Source organism: Paralichthys olivaceus, chromosome 6 (assembly GCF_024713975.1).
Source record: "Paralichthys olivaceus isolate ysfri-2021 chromosome 6, ASM2471397v2, whole genome shotgun sequence".
Taxonomy (NCBI): domain Eukaryota; kingdom Metazoa; phylum Chordata; class Actinopteri; order Pleuronectiformes; family Paralichthyidae; genus Paralichthys; species Paralichthys olivaceus.
The window spans coordinates 6300452-6314003 of record NC_091098.1 but is presented as its reverse complement, the minus strand read 5'-3'; the positions used below and the strand labels follow the sequence as shown (position 1 = coordinate 6314003).

Genomic DNA, 13552 nt, shown 5'->3' with positions numbered 1-13552 from the left:
TGTTTGCTAATGAGAAACCTGCTCACTGGTTTTCATGTGACCAGTGAGAAGTGGCAGATGCTCTGTTCACTGTGGCTTCAGTGGTAGAAAAAAGTGGGTTGTTCCGGCACCTCCCCTCTTCCAAAGGGTCCTTGGTCAAAATATTAAACCCAAATATGCCTTTGACAATTTGTGACTGTTGTGCCTACAATGAATGAATCATGTGCAATATAGCGAAAGCGCTTTGTATAGAGGCTCAGTGTGAACGTATGTGTGAATGGGTGAATGTGACTTGTGTTGTAAAAGCATTTTGAGTGGTCGATAACACTGGAACAGTGATATATACAGTAAATGCAGTACAAATTCACTGTGAACCAAATTCTGGCCTCATTGTTTTGAGCCAATAAGCTGCAGACGAGTTAGCTACTAACTCACTGACAGTGAGCGTGTTTGCGTTCGGCTCAGACTCACTGTCTGTCTGAACAAAGCCTGATAATGATACTCCCACTCATGCTGTTACCTGCACTTCTAATATTTTTTGAATTTAACATTTTGAATTTAACAATTTCCCTTGTTGTTTCCTATAACTGTGTTTTATCTCAAGTCAAAGTAGCACTAGTTTAAAAAACTGCTGACAAGGCTGTCACAATGAATTCTACACATAACACATTTTCACAAAATGAGCATCTGCAGCTAGAAATTGGTTCTTTACAAATGCATCATTTACTCCTGTTATTAAGACATTATGCTAATGACTTCATAATCATAACTACATTATAAATATTAACCGTGTCAGAATGTTGGACTGTTGATTTTTTGGTATGATTTATTTAACACGTGTGATGGAACTGACAACAGTTTTATTTTTTGTATTATCCGGGCACTTTAATGCCATCTGGAATGAGAAAGACCTCCTCAGGCTATAGCTATTTCCTCCTACTTCCAGGCTTGATGCTAAGCTAAGTCAACTTTGTTCTGGTTGTAACTCCCTCTTTAACAGTCAAACATAAGTAGGATATCAATCTTCCAATCTAAATTTTTGCAAGAATTTAAACGAGTCGCTTTACTGGAATTACTAAACTAATAATTTGTCCTTCAAGATATCCAACTTATCAAAAAGTATAGTGTTTTCCTATAAAAAAGATTAACATTTCTAAAGGCTCCGCGTTTGGATAATCCATAACTCACAAAAACGTATAAAAGATTATAAAGATAAATTGTGAATAATAGTTCCTGCTCCTGTGTCAGTGCAGGCACTAGTGGTGTGTATGCAGCGTGCACCTGTAGACAGACGTGCCTGCTCTCACAGCTCAGTCCAGCCTGACTCTGAATGTAAAACAGTGCTGTGTGAAAACTGAGTCAGTCTTAATAACACCAGTGCTGGTCCCTGGGACACCATGACCGACTGCTGGCATTATTCTGACCGCCCCAGCAACGGGTGATGTCATTCACATAAAGAGCCTGCCTGTGCCTTATTGGTTCTTTAGAGTTCCCCCATACTTCATCTAATCAGAGAGAATAGAGTGTGCTTTTCCAGGACAGCGATGGAAATGTAATCAGCGATGGAAATCCGGTGGCCCATTAGTATCTATGCTGTTTGTACTAAGACATCTCACCTACCGGTTTCTTTGGTGTCTAGGAAGTTAATTGCTTCAGGATGATTTTCTATTGGCTTTTCATTTGAATGCATGATGCAGTTGTGCAGAATGTTTCCTGACCTGTCATAGTCTCCATTGCAGAGAGCTCTCACAGGGATAGTGAAGGGCTGCCACACCGGGTTCAGTGTGTTCTTGATCACCTCTGTCTTGTGGCAGATGGTGAACCTGCCAGCAAAATAACAGATGTAAGACCACCAAAGAGAGAGCACGCTCATTGCTCAGACTGTGCCGATGCAGATACTCCCACATCTCTCATCTCCTGGTCCCTTTGCAACTCTACAAAATGCTTTGCCGGCTGCTGTGTCTTTTTTGTTTTATCTGCTTAAGTGTGTCTGGGGGACACGACAGAGTTGCAGATGGAGTTTTATTGCTACAAACATCTCCCCCCGGAAGAGCAGTGCAAGAATGTAATAATCTGAAAAGACTGAGACGCTCAGTTGATTTTTGTATGAAACAAGTAAGATGACCAAATATGATAATTGATATTATGTGGGTGCATACCTGGGGCTTTCAACACTCAAAGTGCTCATTAACTACGTAAGCTCATATTTTTCCAGTACAATGTTTACACATTGTTGTCCCTCCTAACACTCACAGGAACTGCCGAACAGGACCACCTTTGCTGTAGATACTTTTAACTGTGCAGGGTCTACTGAGGGTTCAGTGCTCTGATCATAGTGATGGCAGCATTCAAATGTCACTTAAATAATGTCATAAAATGATGGACTGATTGTCTCCATTATTTCAACTCAAAATAATGGACCAGGAAAGTTGAATTTGGTGCGATGTGGACACGTGAGTCATTATAAATATAAATAACATTGACATTCGATCTAAAAAAAGTTGGAATAAACTACAGCAGTGGTTAGGAACTGGGTCGAGCTGCAGGTCAAAATTGCAGCCATAGCATAGCATCATGGCAACAACATTAATAGAATCTCTTCTTCTTTCACAGTTTACAAATTAAAACCACAACATATGTTTTGTCGCTACTGAATGACAAAGCTTATATTTTGGCAAGTTATGAACTTGGGCTTAAAGATTGTTGGATTACTCGACATGTGATAAATTAAAAAATAACAGCAGTTCAGTAAATCATCCAAACGTATGTGTGAGCCACACACGTGGACAGAAATAAAGCACGGATGCTTGTATTCCACAGTACCAGATAATGAGGTTTACAAAACATCAGATCTATTCATATTGGTTCAAAGCATTTTATCTGTTCATATCAAAACAATGTATTTATTATTTATCGTTCCTGCTGGCAGTCCATGAATCTTATTTATATTATTATCATCTCAAGGGCCTGATGGAGGCTGGTGAAAGATGCAGTTTAACATTGGAGCCCATCGTGACACGTAAAACTCACGTTCCATCCTCGTTACTGCGGTAGAAAACCAGGAAGGGGTCTGACTTGCCAAAAAAGTCCTTCTTATCCAGCTTGTTGGCACACAACTGCATAGTGGCAATATCCTGAGAGAAAGACAAGCAGTTTGAGTTGAACGTCAATATAATTATTCTGATGCAATTTCATTTTTAAGCCAGCAACTTGTTTCCCTCAGGACAGTATTTCTCGGTGACAAAGGAGCAGGGGTTTTGTAAAAACTCATGCATCATGATGATGCAAATATGGATTCAAACCACCACAGTCACAATGACTGACATACACAGATTACAGTGATTGCAATCCTGCACTCTATTTTAATTACACACTTTATTAGTGGGAGACACTGATTTTATAATGGGTTGTTTGTAATATAGTCAGCCAAAGGGAATTGCTTTATACATATGTATGGGTAGTTAGAGCAGTTAATGAGGAGCTGTGCTATTCCTGCTTCTGTGCTGAGATCGGACTGGACAGACAGACAGAGTCCGTCATTGACACATAGGGCTCGTCAGTCTGTATACATGTAGGCTACACACTCTCACTCATCAACACACTTATCAAAATTTCTAAAGAGCATTTGAATCTTGTCAGGGGAAAAACCTCCTAGAGTAACGACGGTAAACACAACAAAGATAAACCTGTTCACGTAATGGTCTCTGGAGCAGAAACACACACACACACTCAGATATTCTGTTGGTATCTAACTGCCTGGTTGGTATTAATATATCACCGTGGCAGGGGAATGGAAAATTGGAGGAGAAATATCACTTAGTTCATAGCAGGAAACCATCTTGACAGTTCATTTTAAAGACATTCAGATTGCGGAGAGAGGAGGGAAACACACAGAACATCAGTGTTTATCGCTGCTGAACACTGAAAAAAAGGCAAACTTGAGATGAAGTTATTTTTCAGGTTAAACTCCTGCACATTTGTTCCATTTCACGATCAACTTTTGATAGATTGGCCCATCACTACATGTTTTCAGTGTGTTTGTGTGTAGGTGTGGTTGTATGTCAGGGGAGATGATTGCAAACTATTACAACAACAGTATCAGGGCGAATAAAAAATTCAGACAATATGAGTGTGTGTGTGCACTGACCCTGCAGTTACTGAGCTCCTCTGCAGTTAGGATAATGACTCCACACTTCTTTCCTGGAATCCCACTGAGAATGAAGGAGAGAGTGAGAGAAAGTTGGAGAAAGAGGGCAACTGAAGCATGACATAAATTATACAATGGCCAAGGAGATGTCATTTATAGATATCATTCATTATTGGGATACGTGACAGCACAGCATGCAGATAGTCATATTTACAAGGAAACACTCACATTACTTTTATTTTTTTTTTTTTAATTTCTATTAAAAAGCAACAAAATCACATTTGTGTGACTTAAGTCCCAGGGCTTTCAGGCCCATTTAGAATGCACTATGGCTCCCGCAGTAAAGTGGTTACACTGTATGCTTCTTAATGCCACCATTTTAATTAAAATAAAACATCTTCCCTCTACGATAACAGCCTACGAAGCAAAGATTTTCATGAAATTAATATTTTATGAGGGCAATTTTCTCAGAGAATAAAAATATTTGGCAGGTATATGTTACAACAATCTTATTTGGCAACCGAAGAGATTCAGTGGAGCTGTTGGAGATTGAGTGAGTTGCGCAAGGTCACTTTGGTAACAGGGAGGGACACCTCTCACCTGTCCAGGACAGCAATACTGTAAAACCTAAAAGTGCATCTTAATACAGTAAGTAAGTTAAAAACACTTAATCCTCAAAGGCAGTTGAAGTCTCACATTTTTGAGACAAATGTTATTCGAAGATGAATATCTGAAGTAGTAACTGGGTTGTTGTTCTTAGTGAAATGCCAAGCACCATTAAAACTACAAGATATATATACTACTAATGTAATGTATACTAATTCTATTACTTTCACTCAAATAACATTTATTTGAGAAAATACATTTCAATGATTTATTGCAATTTTTTTTCCCCTCAAACTGTACTGAAATAATTGTGAAAACAAATTTCCCTCAGGGGACAATAAAGTCCCAAGTCCCGTCTAAAGAGATGTTGGAAGAGAAGGTGCTCTCAGAAGAGATGCATTTGGCAGCTCATCCCAGGGTACCACAAACTGTCAGACCTTGTTCCTTGGAGGAACGGAGTAGCTATGAAACCAGTATGATTGCATTTAAGTAGATGAATGCAGATCCAGAAGTTTCTCTTCAGGCAAGTGTTGGTGACTTGAATTTGGTGAATTTGTCGATTAGAAAAAAGGGGCTCCAGCGTTGAGCTTTGGGGAACCTCTGTGGAGAGAGGATGAGATAAGGGTGTCTGTCCATGCACTGACACATTGAAGGGACGCCCAGTGAGATAGGATTCAAACCAAGAATGCACTTTGCTCGACATGTCTATATCAGAGAGTATGTATAGCACAGTATAGCATACAATGTATCAAGGGCTTCTGATAGGTCCAGCACGATAAGGGTAGAGAGCTGCAGCTATAGCTGCCTTCAGGGCTTCTGTCACAGATAACAGACCCATTTCAGTGTGGTGGCCTCTCTAAACGCTTGATTGATTTGGATCAGCAGGGTCTCCATGAGATGAAGTCAGAGACCTGTAAAAAAAATTGCCCTTTTGATACAAGACAAGAATTTGCCGTGTTTAAAACAATCTTTTTTAAATTGAGGTTTTCTTCTTCCTTGACTTCCCTGGCATATTCCTATGTTTCTTGGCTCATTACAACTGCCTACTGTCAATCTGTGGAACATGTCTTTATCACAGAAGACATTTTGACATACAAAAATACCTATATTCTAATGAGCTGCTTCAGTTTCAGGGTCCTGGTACTGTGCATGCTGGCTCAGTAGCCAAGTTCCTGTCCAAAATGACTGCAAATATTACATGAATCTTCAGAAACCTGGCAATAGAATGTGAATTAATGTGGATATCCATCCACTACTGTTATGTGAATATTAGGGGCTTGGCACATTTGGGTAAACAGCTGGTGATGCTAATACTGCAGTCGAGGGCAATTACTGCAGAAGAAGAACCCCTAATCTCAGAAAAGTGTGGACCAGTGGAGTCCTAGAATAATATTTCATTGTTTTTTATGAACAAATTGAAAATGTGCATGAAAAGAGGTAGCTTTTTTTCACTATAATGTTAACACTGCCTTAGCCAAGGAATTATTACAAGGAATGTGTTTGTGTTGTCTGCATACTTTTGAGTAATTTGCTTTCATGGACAAGATAAAAAAACAACAACCTGGGATTAAACTGTTTTATTTCTGTTGGAATTAAGTGAAATGGCTTGTTTCAATCAAAACTGTGGTTTAATTGAGTAAAATATTCTCTCAGGCAGAAACACTGTTGATCTAATAAATTAATTTGTTAAAGAGCCATTAACTGCTTTTAATTGTACTAGACTATATAAGTTTTGGTGAATTGATGAAAACAGAATTGATGTGTAATAAGACACAGTGGGAGTCGGATAAGAAATGAGGGATAACTTTGTGACTATCAGGGACATAAAGCCCCAGCATGTCTGCTGTCTGTCCAGATGAATAACACACAACAACAAAAAAGAGTGTTGAAAGAAAAAAATGATAATGGGAACAGAAAGAAGACAGCCTTGGACATTAGTAGCCAGCATTTTGATGTATCTTATATGTTACAAAACATACGTATATCAGATGGATTATCATAGGATGGAATTGACCATGGCACAGTAACATTATTCTGTTCAGGACATTTGAGCTTCCCACTCTGAGCAGAACGTCAGAGGGAAATAGCTGCTGTGTGGATATGGCCTATGGAAATAGAAAGTCAAAGCATCACTCCATCATAAAACAAATATGTAACCATTATAGACAGTATAACATAAAAGCCTTGGCCTGAGCTGACGTATGCCATCCTTGAGTTGCATCAAGACTTGGACAAAAGAAAAACAAAACAAGCAGTAGGAGTCTGCTCTGTGTGTGTTTCTGACACTTTGTGTGATGTGGTGCTTTCTTGTGCTGGTCAGAAGCTGTGACATCTAAGGTATAACCACTCTACGACAAGATGCATCTGAAATAAGTGATTGTGACTTATAGTTACAATCAACCTTCATAGCCACCTCAGTTAATATCAATAAAAAGTCATGTTTGACAAGAATTAGGTTGTAAGCAGGGATCTGACTCTGTATATTAACTGAAGCCAATATGATATCAATATATAATAATATGACGACATTATTTCAATAATACATTTGTTTAATTGTGAATGTAGAAAATGTTACTTCTGCTGGGTGAGATTCAATTCAAGTTTGAATTGAAAACTGGACAGTGCAGAGAGGGCCTCTGCAAGGTGTGAACTGATAACACAAAAAAATACTGAGTTCTTTGGTTAGTTAGCATATAATAATTCTTGATAAACAGAAAACTAAGCTGTATGTTTTGTTATTTTGATTGATAGATTTTAAAGATATTGTTTAGCGTTTGCTGTGTTGGTATGAATACATTTGCTGGGTTGGTATTAATACCATATACTGTATATACACATATATAGAATAATTGAATACATTATTACTTCATTTCGTTAATGTAAAAAAATCTAATTTTGGTTCTAAAGTGGACACTGCTTCTTGTAAAACTCTGGACTTCATTGATTTGTAAGGACTTAATTGACTCAGTAGGTCTTGTAAGGCAGGTTGAGTGCACTCATTAAGAACTGTCAGCAGATGATTACCTCTCTGACTCTTCAAACCTTGTGGTAACACTCGACAACCACAGGCTCCTCTAAGCTGAGGATCTAAAATGAAAATAATTGATGCCCTACAGTGCAGGAGGAGGCTATAAAAATATCAAAAGCGCTTCAAGCTTGAAATTTCCACAGTGTGAAATGTCATTAAGAAATTGTAGTGAAGGGGAACTGCGGAAGTCTAGAAAGTCTGAAAGAACAAGACTAAAACTACCCTGATATTACTGCAATGGAGCTGCAGTAAGGTTGAGAACACAGGAGTGGTGGTGTTGCACCACGGTATACATGCAAATCAGTATCTGTAGAAGCCAGAGTCGTGCTACGGACATGTTGATTGCAGCATTCTTATACTTTGCAGGCACTTTAAGGTCAGGGGAAAGATCGTGGTCTGGTTAAATGCAGAAGAACTTCACATTATGTTCTGACACTTTGTGTTTAAAAATACATTTAACCAAAACTACAGTGTTTCTCAAACCTTAACCAAGGTGCTCAGTTGGATAAACTGTAGGCCGGACTGTGGATGTGAGGTTTGTCTCCATCATAGAGTCTATTTAAAACCAAACTGTGTCTGAAAACTCAAGCCAGAGAGAAAATTGCCAGTGAGACCTTTTTACTGAGCTGACGTCCCTTTCCCTACATTATAGCAGACACAAAATTGATAGTCTGTGCATGGCGGGCTGTCCCCCACTGTCAGGGTCAAACAGAGGTGATCACGATGTTGGCTCAATATCAGGATGACCTCGTTCATCAGCCCAACCAAATACAGTTCTTGATCATTTGTTGTTGCTTTCCATCATAATTGGTTTCATTCAGTGAGAACAATGTCTGAAGTGTGAATCTGAAAAAACGAGGACTATTTTAGCTTTTGAAACGATGAGACATCCCTTGTTTCTACATTCGACAGCTCCAGTGACGGCTGCATTACACTGTTAGGCACAGGCACAATGTGCTGGACCTTGATATCAAGACCATTCATTCGCACGCACACACCACATCATAATAAAAATGTCTGACGATGCCATCAAAACTCTGATTATTATGATTTTAGGTGTAAAATTAGAAATATATTTTTTCAGTTTTAATTATATGGAATTTAAAGCTCTTTAAAGCTGCCCTTTATGAGCTTTTCTGAAGGGACTCTGTTAAGTTTTCATCTGTCGCCCTGTACCACAGTGGTGTCCAAATTCAACTGTTTGGAAACAGGCGGCCTGAGGCAAAGCCAGGAAGCAAAGCTGTCGTCAACTGTACCTAAATATTTCAGCTGTGTCCCACTCAATGTCGCGATAAAGCAAAATGAAGAATAACGGCCCCCATCAACGGACAACTGACAGATTTATTCAGCTTTCATATCAAAGTCCATGGAGAGGGAGCGAGACAGCTGACAGAAGATGAGAGAAAAAACGAAAACAAAAGTGACCATGTAAAGAACACTGATTCAAGCACACATAGAAAAGGGGCACATAGGGAAGAAAGATTATGAAAATAAAGTGAAATACAAAGAGAGAGCCCGTTAGCCACTCGCCTCGTCTCATACATCCACAGCCTTCCATGACATAGTTTAAAAATCGATGGATTCTCTTGCTCATGCTGCCCGCCAGCTGCAGCAGGCAGCTACAGGGGGGGAATTATTTATGAATTTATCTACCCAGTGTGTCCAACTGCACAGCCGCCAGCTATAACCCACTGGAAACAATAGCTGCCTCAGGTCTGAAGTATGTGTTCGATCCTCGACTGATACTGACAGAATATTTATGACATGCTGTTCCTCTTTTACATATTACAACCAGTTAGTTTATTCTGTTGCTCATCACAAGATGTGTCTGAGGCCTCTGCATCCAAGAAGCTAGGGTTTTTGTTGCTGTGAGCCTGACTTGTATCAGTGCGAAGAAACAACACATGGGTTGATGTGGCAAAAATCTTCCAGTTGTGAGCTATTCCATTATGTGCCATGCCTATTAATGAAGAGACATGACCTATAGACTCGGGACAGAACACCGGTTAACCTTGAGGTTATAGCCACCATTTGAAAGGTTCAGAACGTGCCAGCATGCCAGCATGCCTGTGAGCCTTGATGTTTCTTTTTTTTTGGGGAAATTTACTCAACAAATGATGCGGGGCTCAGGCTTGCGGCTATGACTCATGGATTATCAAACATGGTATATTGTTGTGCAGTGTGCAAACTTGTTCATTTTGACCAAACACTACAGGCTGTGATTCCACTGATTAGTTCACAGAATCCTCCTCTGTGCTGTAAGTCTTGTGCCATCCACCTCCTCACAGCTCCATGGTGCACTTTAAACAGATAAGTAACCTTCCTTATCATCCTAATACTGATGACATGACAATATGACATGCTTTTATTATTTTTGTTTATATTCATATCTTTAAAATACCTAATTTAGTTACATTATATGAGAATGTTAAATTATCACGTAAGTCCATGTGGTACAAATGATAGTAAGAGTCTTTGCATCTAATCAGCGTGATTTCCTTTCAAGAGAATAATGACCTAGCATCTAATCGGGCTGAGGCTTTGCTTTTATTTCCATCCTAACATTCCCTTTAAAATTATCCGCCTGCAGGGGAGGAAGTGAAAACTGAAAAATCGACTGAGGAAGAAATAAAGATGTCTTCAACTCCATGGCTACATGTTGGTGAGTGAATATCAGCCTCTGCATACAAAAAGCATGTAAAAAAAGGATGACTTAATGTTCTAAATCTTTTGATCAGGTTACAAATCAGAATGGGGACAGGAAGAGACATTACTTTTTTAACTGCTTAACATAGAATAGAGAACATTGCAGATTTATAAGATCTCCTGCACATATCCAGAGGGGCTGTATGCGAGAACGCAGCTGTCCCAATCAGTTGCGCCGGTCTCCGTCCTGCCAGCCCCCTGGTAGGGACCAAATGAGCCCATATAAGAAAAAAGCAGGAGATTATCGGGTGGACTCACTGTGGACGAGTGGGAACATTGACGTGTTCTATCACGTGACAGATGCAAAACTGACTAAATAATACAACACAACAGAAAATATATATCCAATTGTCCACAAACCCCAGCATTCAAATTTGACTTGAAACTGTCACCTTGGCTGCAACACTGTTTACCCCCCACAGACTCCTGAAGTGTTTTGGACTCAAACACTTCACCCACCCCTCAGTTAGGATGAGTAGATAATGAGTGAATTTTTATCTTTGGGTGAACCATCCCTTTAAGTTGTAGTTTAGACTACATGTCATTCTAGAGGGGGTTTATCAGTAGATCAGCCTGTCACCTGGGTTGAAATGATTAAAAATTATATAATATTTTGACACATCAGCTCCACATTATGATATTTATCAGGACTTTTGATTTTTGTAAGAAATTGTCTATTCCGAAGAAATAACCACTCAGACTTGGATCTGTGTGCTATTTAAAGAGCTTCTGTAGCTTCTCAACAAACAATAAGATGATTCAGATTCAATGATTTTTCTTAATTCTCCCTTTAAGAGTTTTTGTCATTAAATTAAAACTTTTTTTGGCTTTATTCTTATAATATAACGACATCACTAACTCATTCACTACTTAATTTTCATCTTCAACATATCTTGATTATTAAAAGATATATGTTTGGAGCATCACTTTACACACAATTACACTGTATCATAAATACACACCTAAACTAGTTTAAACACATCAATTTAGCCTTACAACTATTTCTAAAAATAAGAAATGATACAGACACATGTGAGTTAAATGAAGCCAGATGTGTCCAAAGAGCTCTATCTGAGTGAACCAAACAGCAGTCACCACACATAGATTCTGCTCCTCTGTATTAAGTGCCCGGGTGTCACCAAGCAGGAACAGGCAGGCATGGAAAAGACAAGGGGGTGGGGAGAGACACATGATCTTATGTGACATCCAAGTGTTACCTCCTGCGTGTCAGGCTGAATCTGCTGGGACATGTGTCATAATCTCATGTGCCGAGTACATGTCTGCAGAGTTAATGGTTTACTTGCTGACAGAGGCTTTTTAAATGGGACACTTGGACATGTACATACAAAAGGTAGTCATCCGGTGACTGGACAGGACTGAGGGACATGGACTGTGTGGTTATTGTGGCCCTCACTTTCCTCAGTGTGTGTAGCTGGCACAGGCACACACACAAACACACAGCACAACCAACCACATAACCCCAAATGCAGGCAAACAGGTTTTTGCTCCACATCATGGCTCTTCAAGTTTTACTGTCTAAAAAATGGCATTTGCAAATTAACATTTTCCCCCGAATTCATTCGATCTATTGTGGTAATGGGGCTCCACATGCATGAAGGTCACTCTAACGAGATTCTGAGTAACATGTACACAAAAAAGAGACTTAAGAGTGAAAGATAAGTTCTCACATGAGAAAAGGAACAACATTGATGCCACAACTGAAACTGAAATTATGAGGTCTGACTGTCTGCGTGGATGGTAAAAACGTTATGGACAGTAAAGGTAGCTAGCGGTTGCAGGAGCATGTGGCAAATGGCGCGATAAATACTGGTGCACAAACCCAGTTAGAGATCTCTTATGTTATCATGAGAAGTGTAAAAGGATGGGTTCATTATGAAACTACGACAAAGCCACCACAGTCTACATAATTAATGGAAAACACTGCAAATACATCATATTTTAAAGGACTAGACTTTCAGGTAGTCACAACAACAGATATTCTATTTCAGTAGAGAGTGTGCCGGTGTGGAGGAAGAGAGAGAGAAATATCTCTGCAGTCAGAGCCAGCTCCAAATGAGCTAAAGGATGAGCTCCAAATTAGCAGAGCTTGAAGGGGGTAGAGGAATGATAGTCTCCATGATAGGTGTTAGATGAAATCACAGTACCGATGATACAGAGCAGGAGGATCCCAGAGGACGGCTACAACTATGACTAATTGACTTTTAACTGAAATCAACTGACAAAGACTTTAGGTAGTTCTTTAGTTCACAGTTGACATGATTTTATCTGGTGTTACTGTTTCCAAAAATGATTTGTGATGTTCATTTGTAGTTTTTACTTTTTTCTTTTGTATAAGTTTCATGATAATGTAGAAAGAGAAAATAGGACAGTATAAATATGATACATTAAAAATACATCTACTAATTCTACAATTGTCTGTATCTGTGATGTTTATTGTAAATTGTCCAGCTTGGTACAATGTGGGCATGTCTTCTATGTCCTCTAATAAACCACAGCAGTGGTCAACAACTGGGGTCAAACACGGATCAACTCCAGGTAATCTTGGTAGTTTGATTATTTTTTTATCATTATTTGTGTGACAATCACAGATGATCATGACAGTAACAGAATCACGTTTTTTTTCCAAAGTAAAAGCAAAAAGTTTGTTTTGTTGCTGTCTTGACTTATACTGCACGGAATAGCAGAGCTTTTATCTGTAAAGGTTGTGAACTTGGGTCTGAAGATTGTGTCTGAGCAGAACCCTGAAGAAGCAGCATGTAATGTATATAACAATAACAGCAGTTGCAGATAATGCAGGTAGGAAGAGGACTCACTAATAACAAGGAATAATTCTGAAGTAGCTCCAGAGCTACAAGAGAACAGAGCATTACAAACAGGCAGGTTTAGCACAGGCACAATAGTAAAGAGAGTGAAAGCCAAACATAGAAACAAAGAATCACAAAGAACAATGCAAGAGTAGTTCATAATATCTTCCACATGAAAAAAATAAAATCCTAACGAAAATGATTCTGAATGAAACAGCCAAATGTGTCAGATCACCAACATGGAAAAGCTGTTCTCATCAC

The 13552-nt window shown here is 39.1% G+C and overlaps 1 protein-coding gene across 1 annotated transcript in view; it reads right to left on the bottom strand.

The window, feature by feature from the left end:
- The window catches only part of LOC109630966 (copine-9-like), a 79278-nt gene that overhangs the window by 19326 nt on the left and 46400 nt on the right, over positions 1-13552 (bottom strand). The window contains exons 7-9 of the mRNA XM_069527171.1: positions 4127-4190; positions 3010-3113; positions 1698-1802 (exon numbers count right to left, since the gene is read on the bottom strand). Of these exons, the coding sequence (XP_069383272.1) occupies positions 1698-1802; positions 3010-3113; positions 4127-4190 (273 nt within the window). The remainder of the gene's footprint in view (positions 1-1697; positions 1803-3009; positions 3114-4126; positions 4191-13552) is intronic.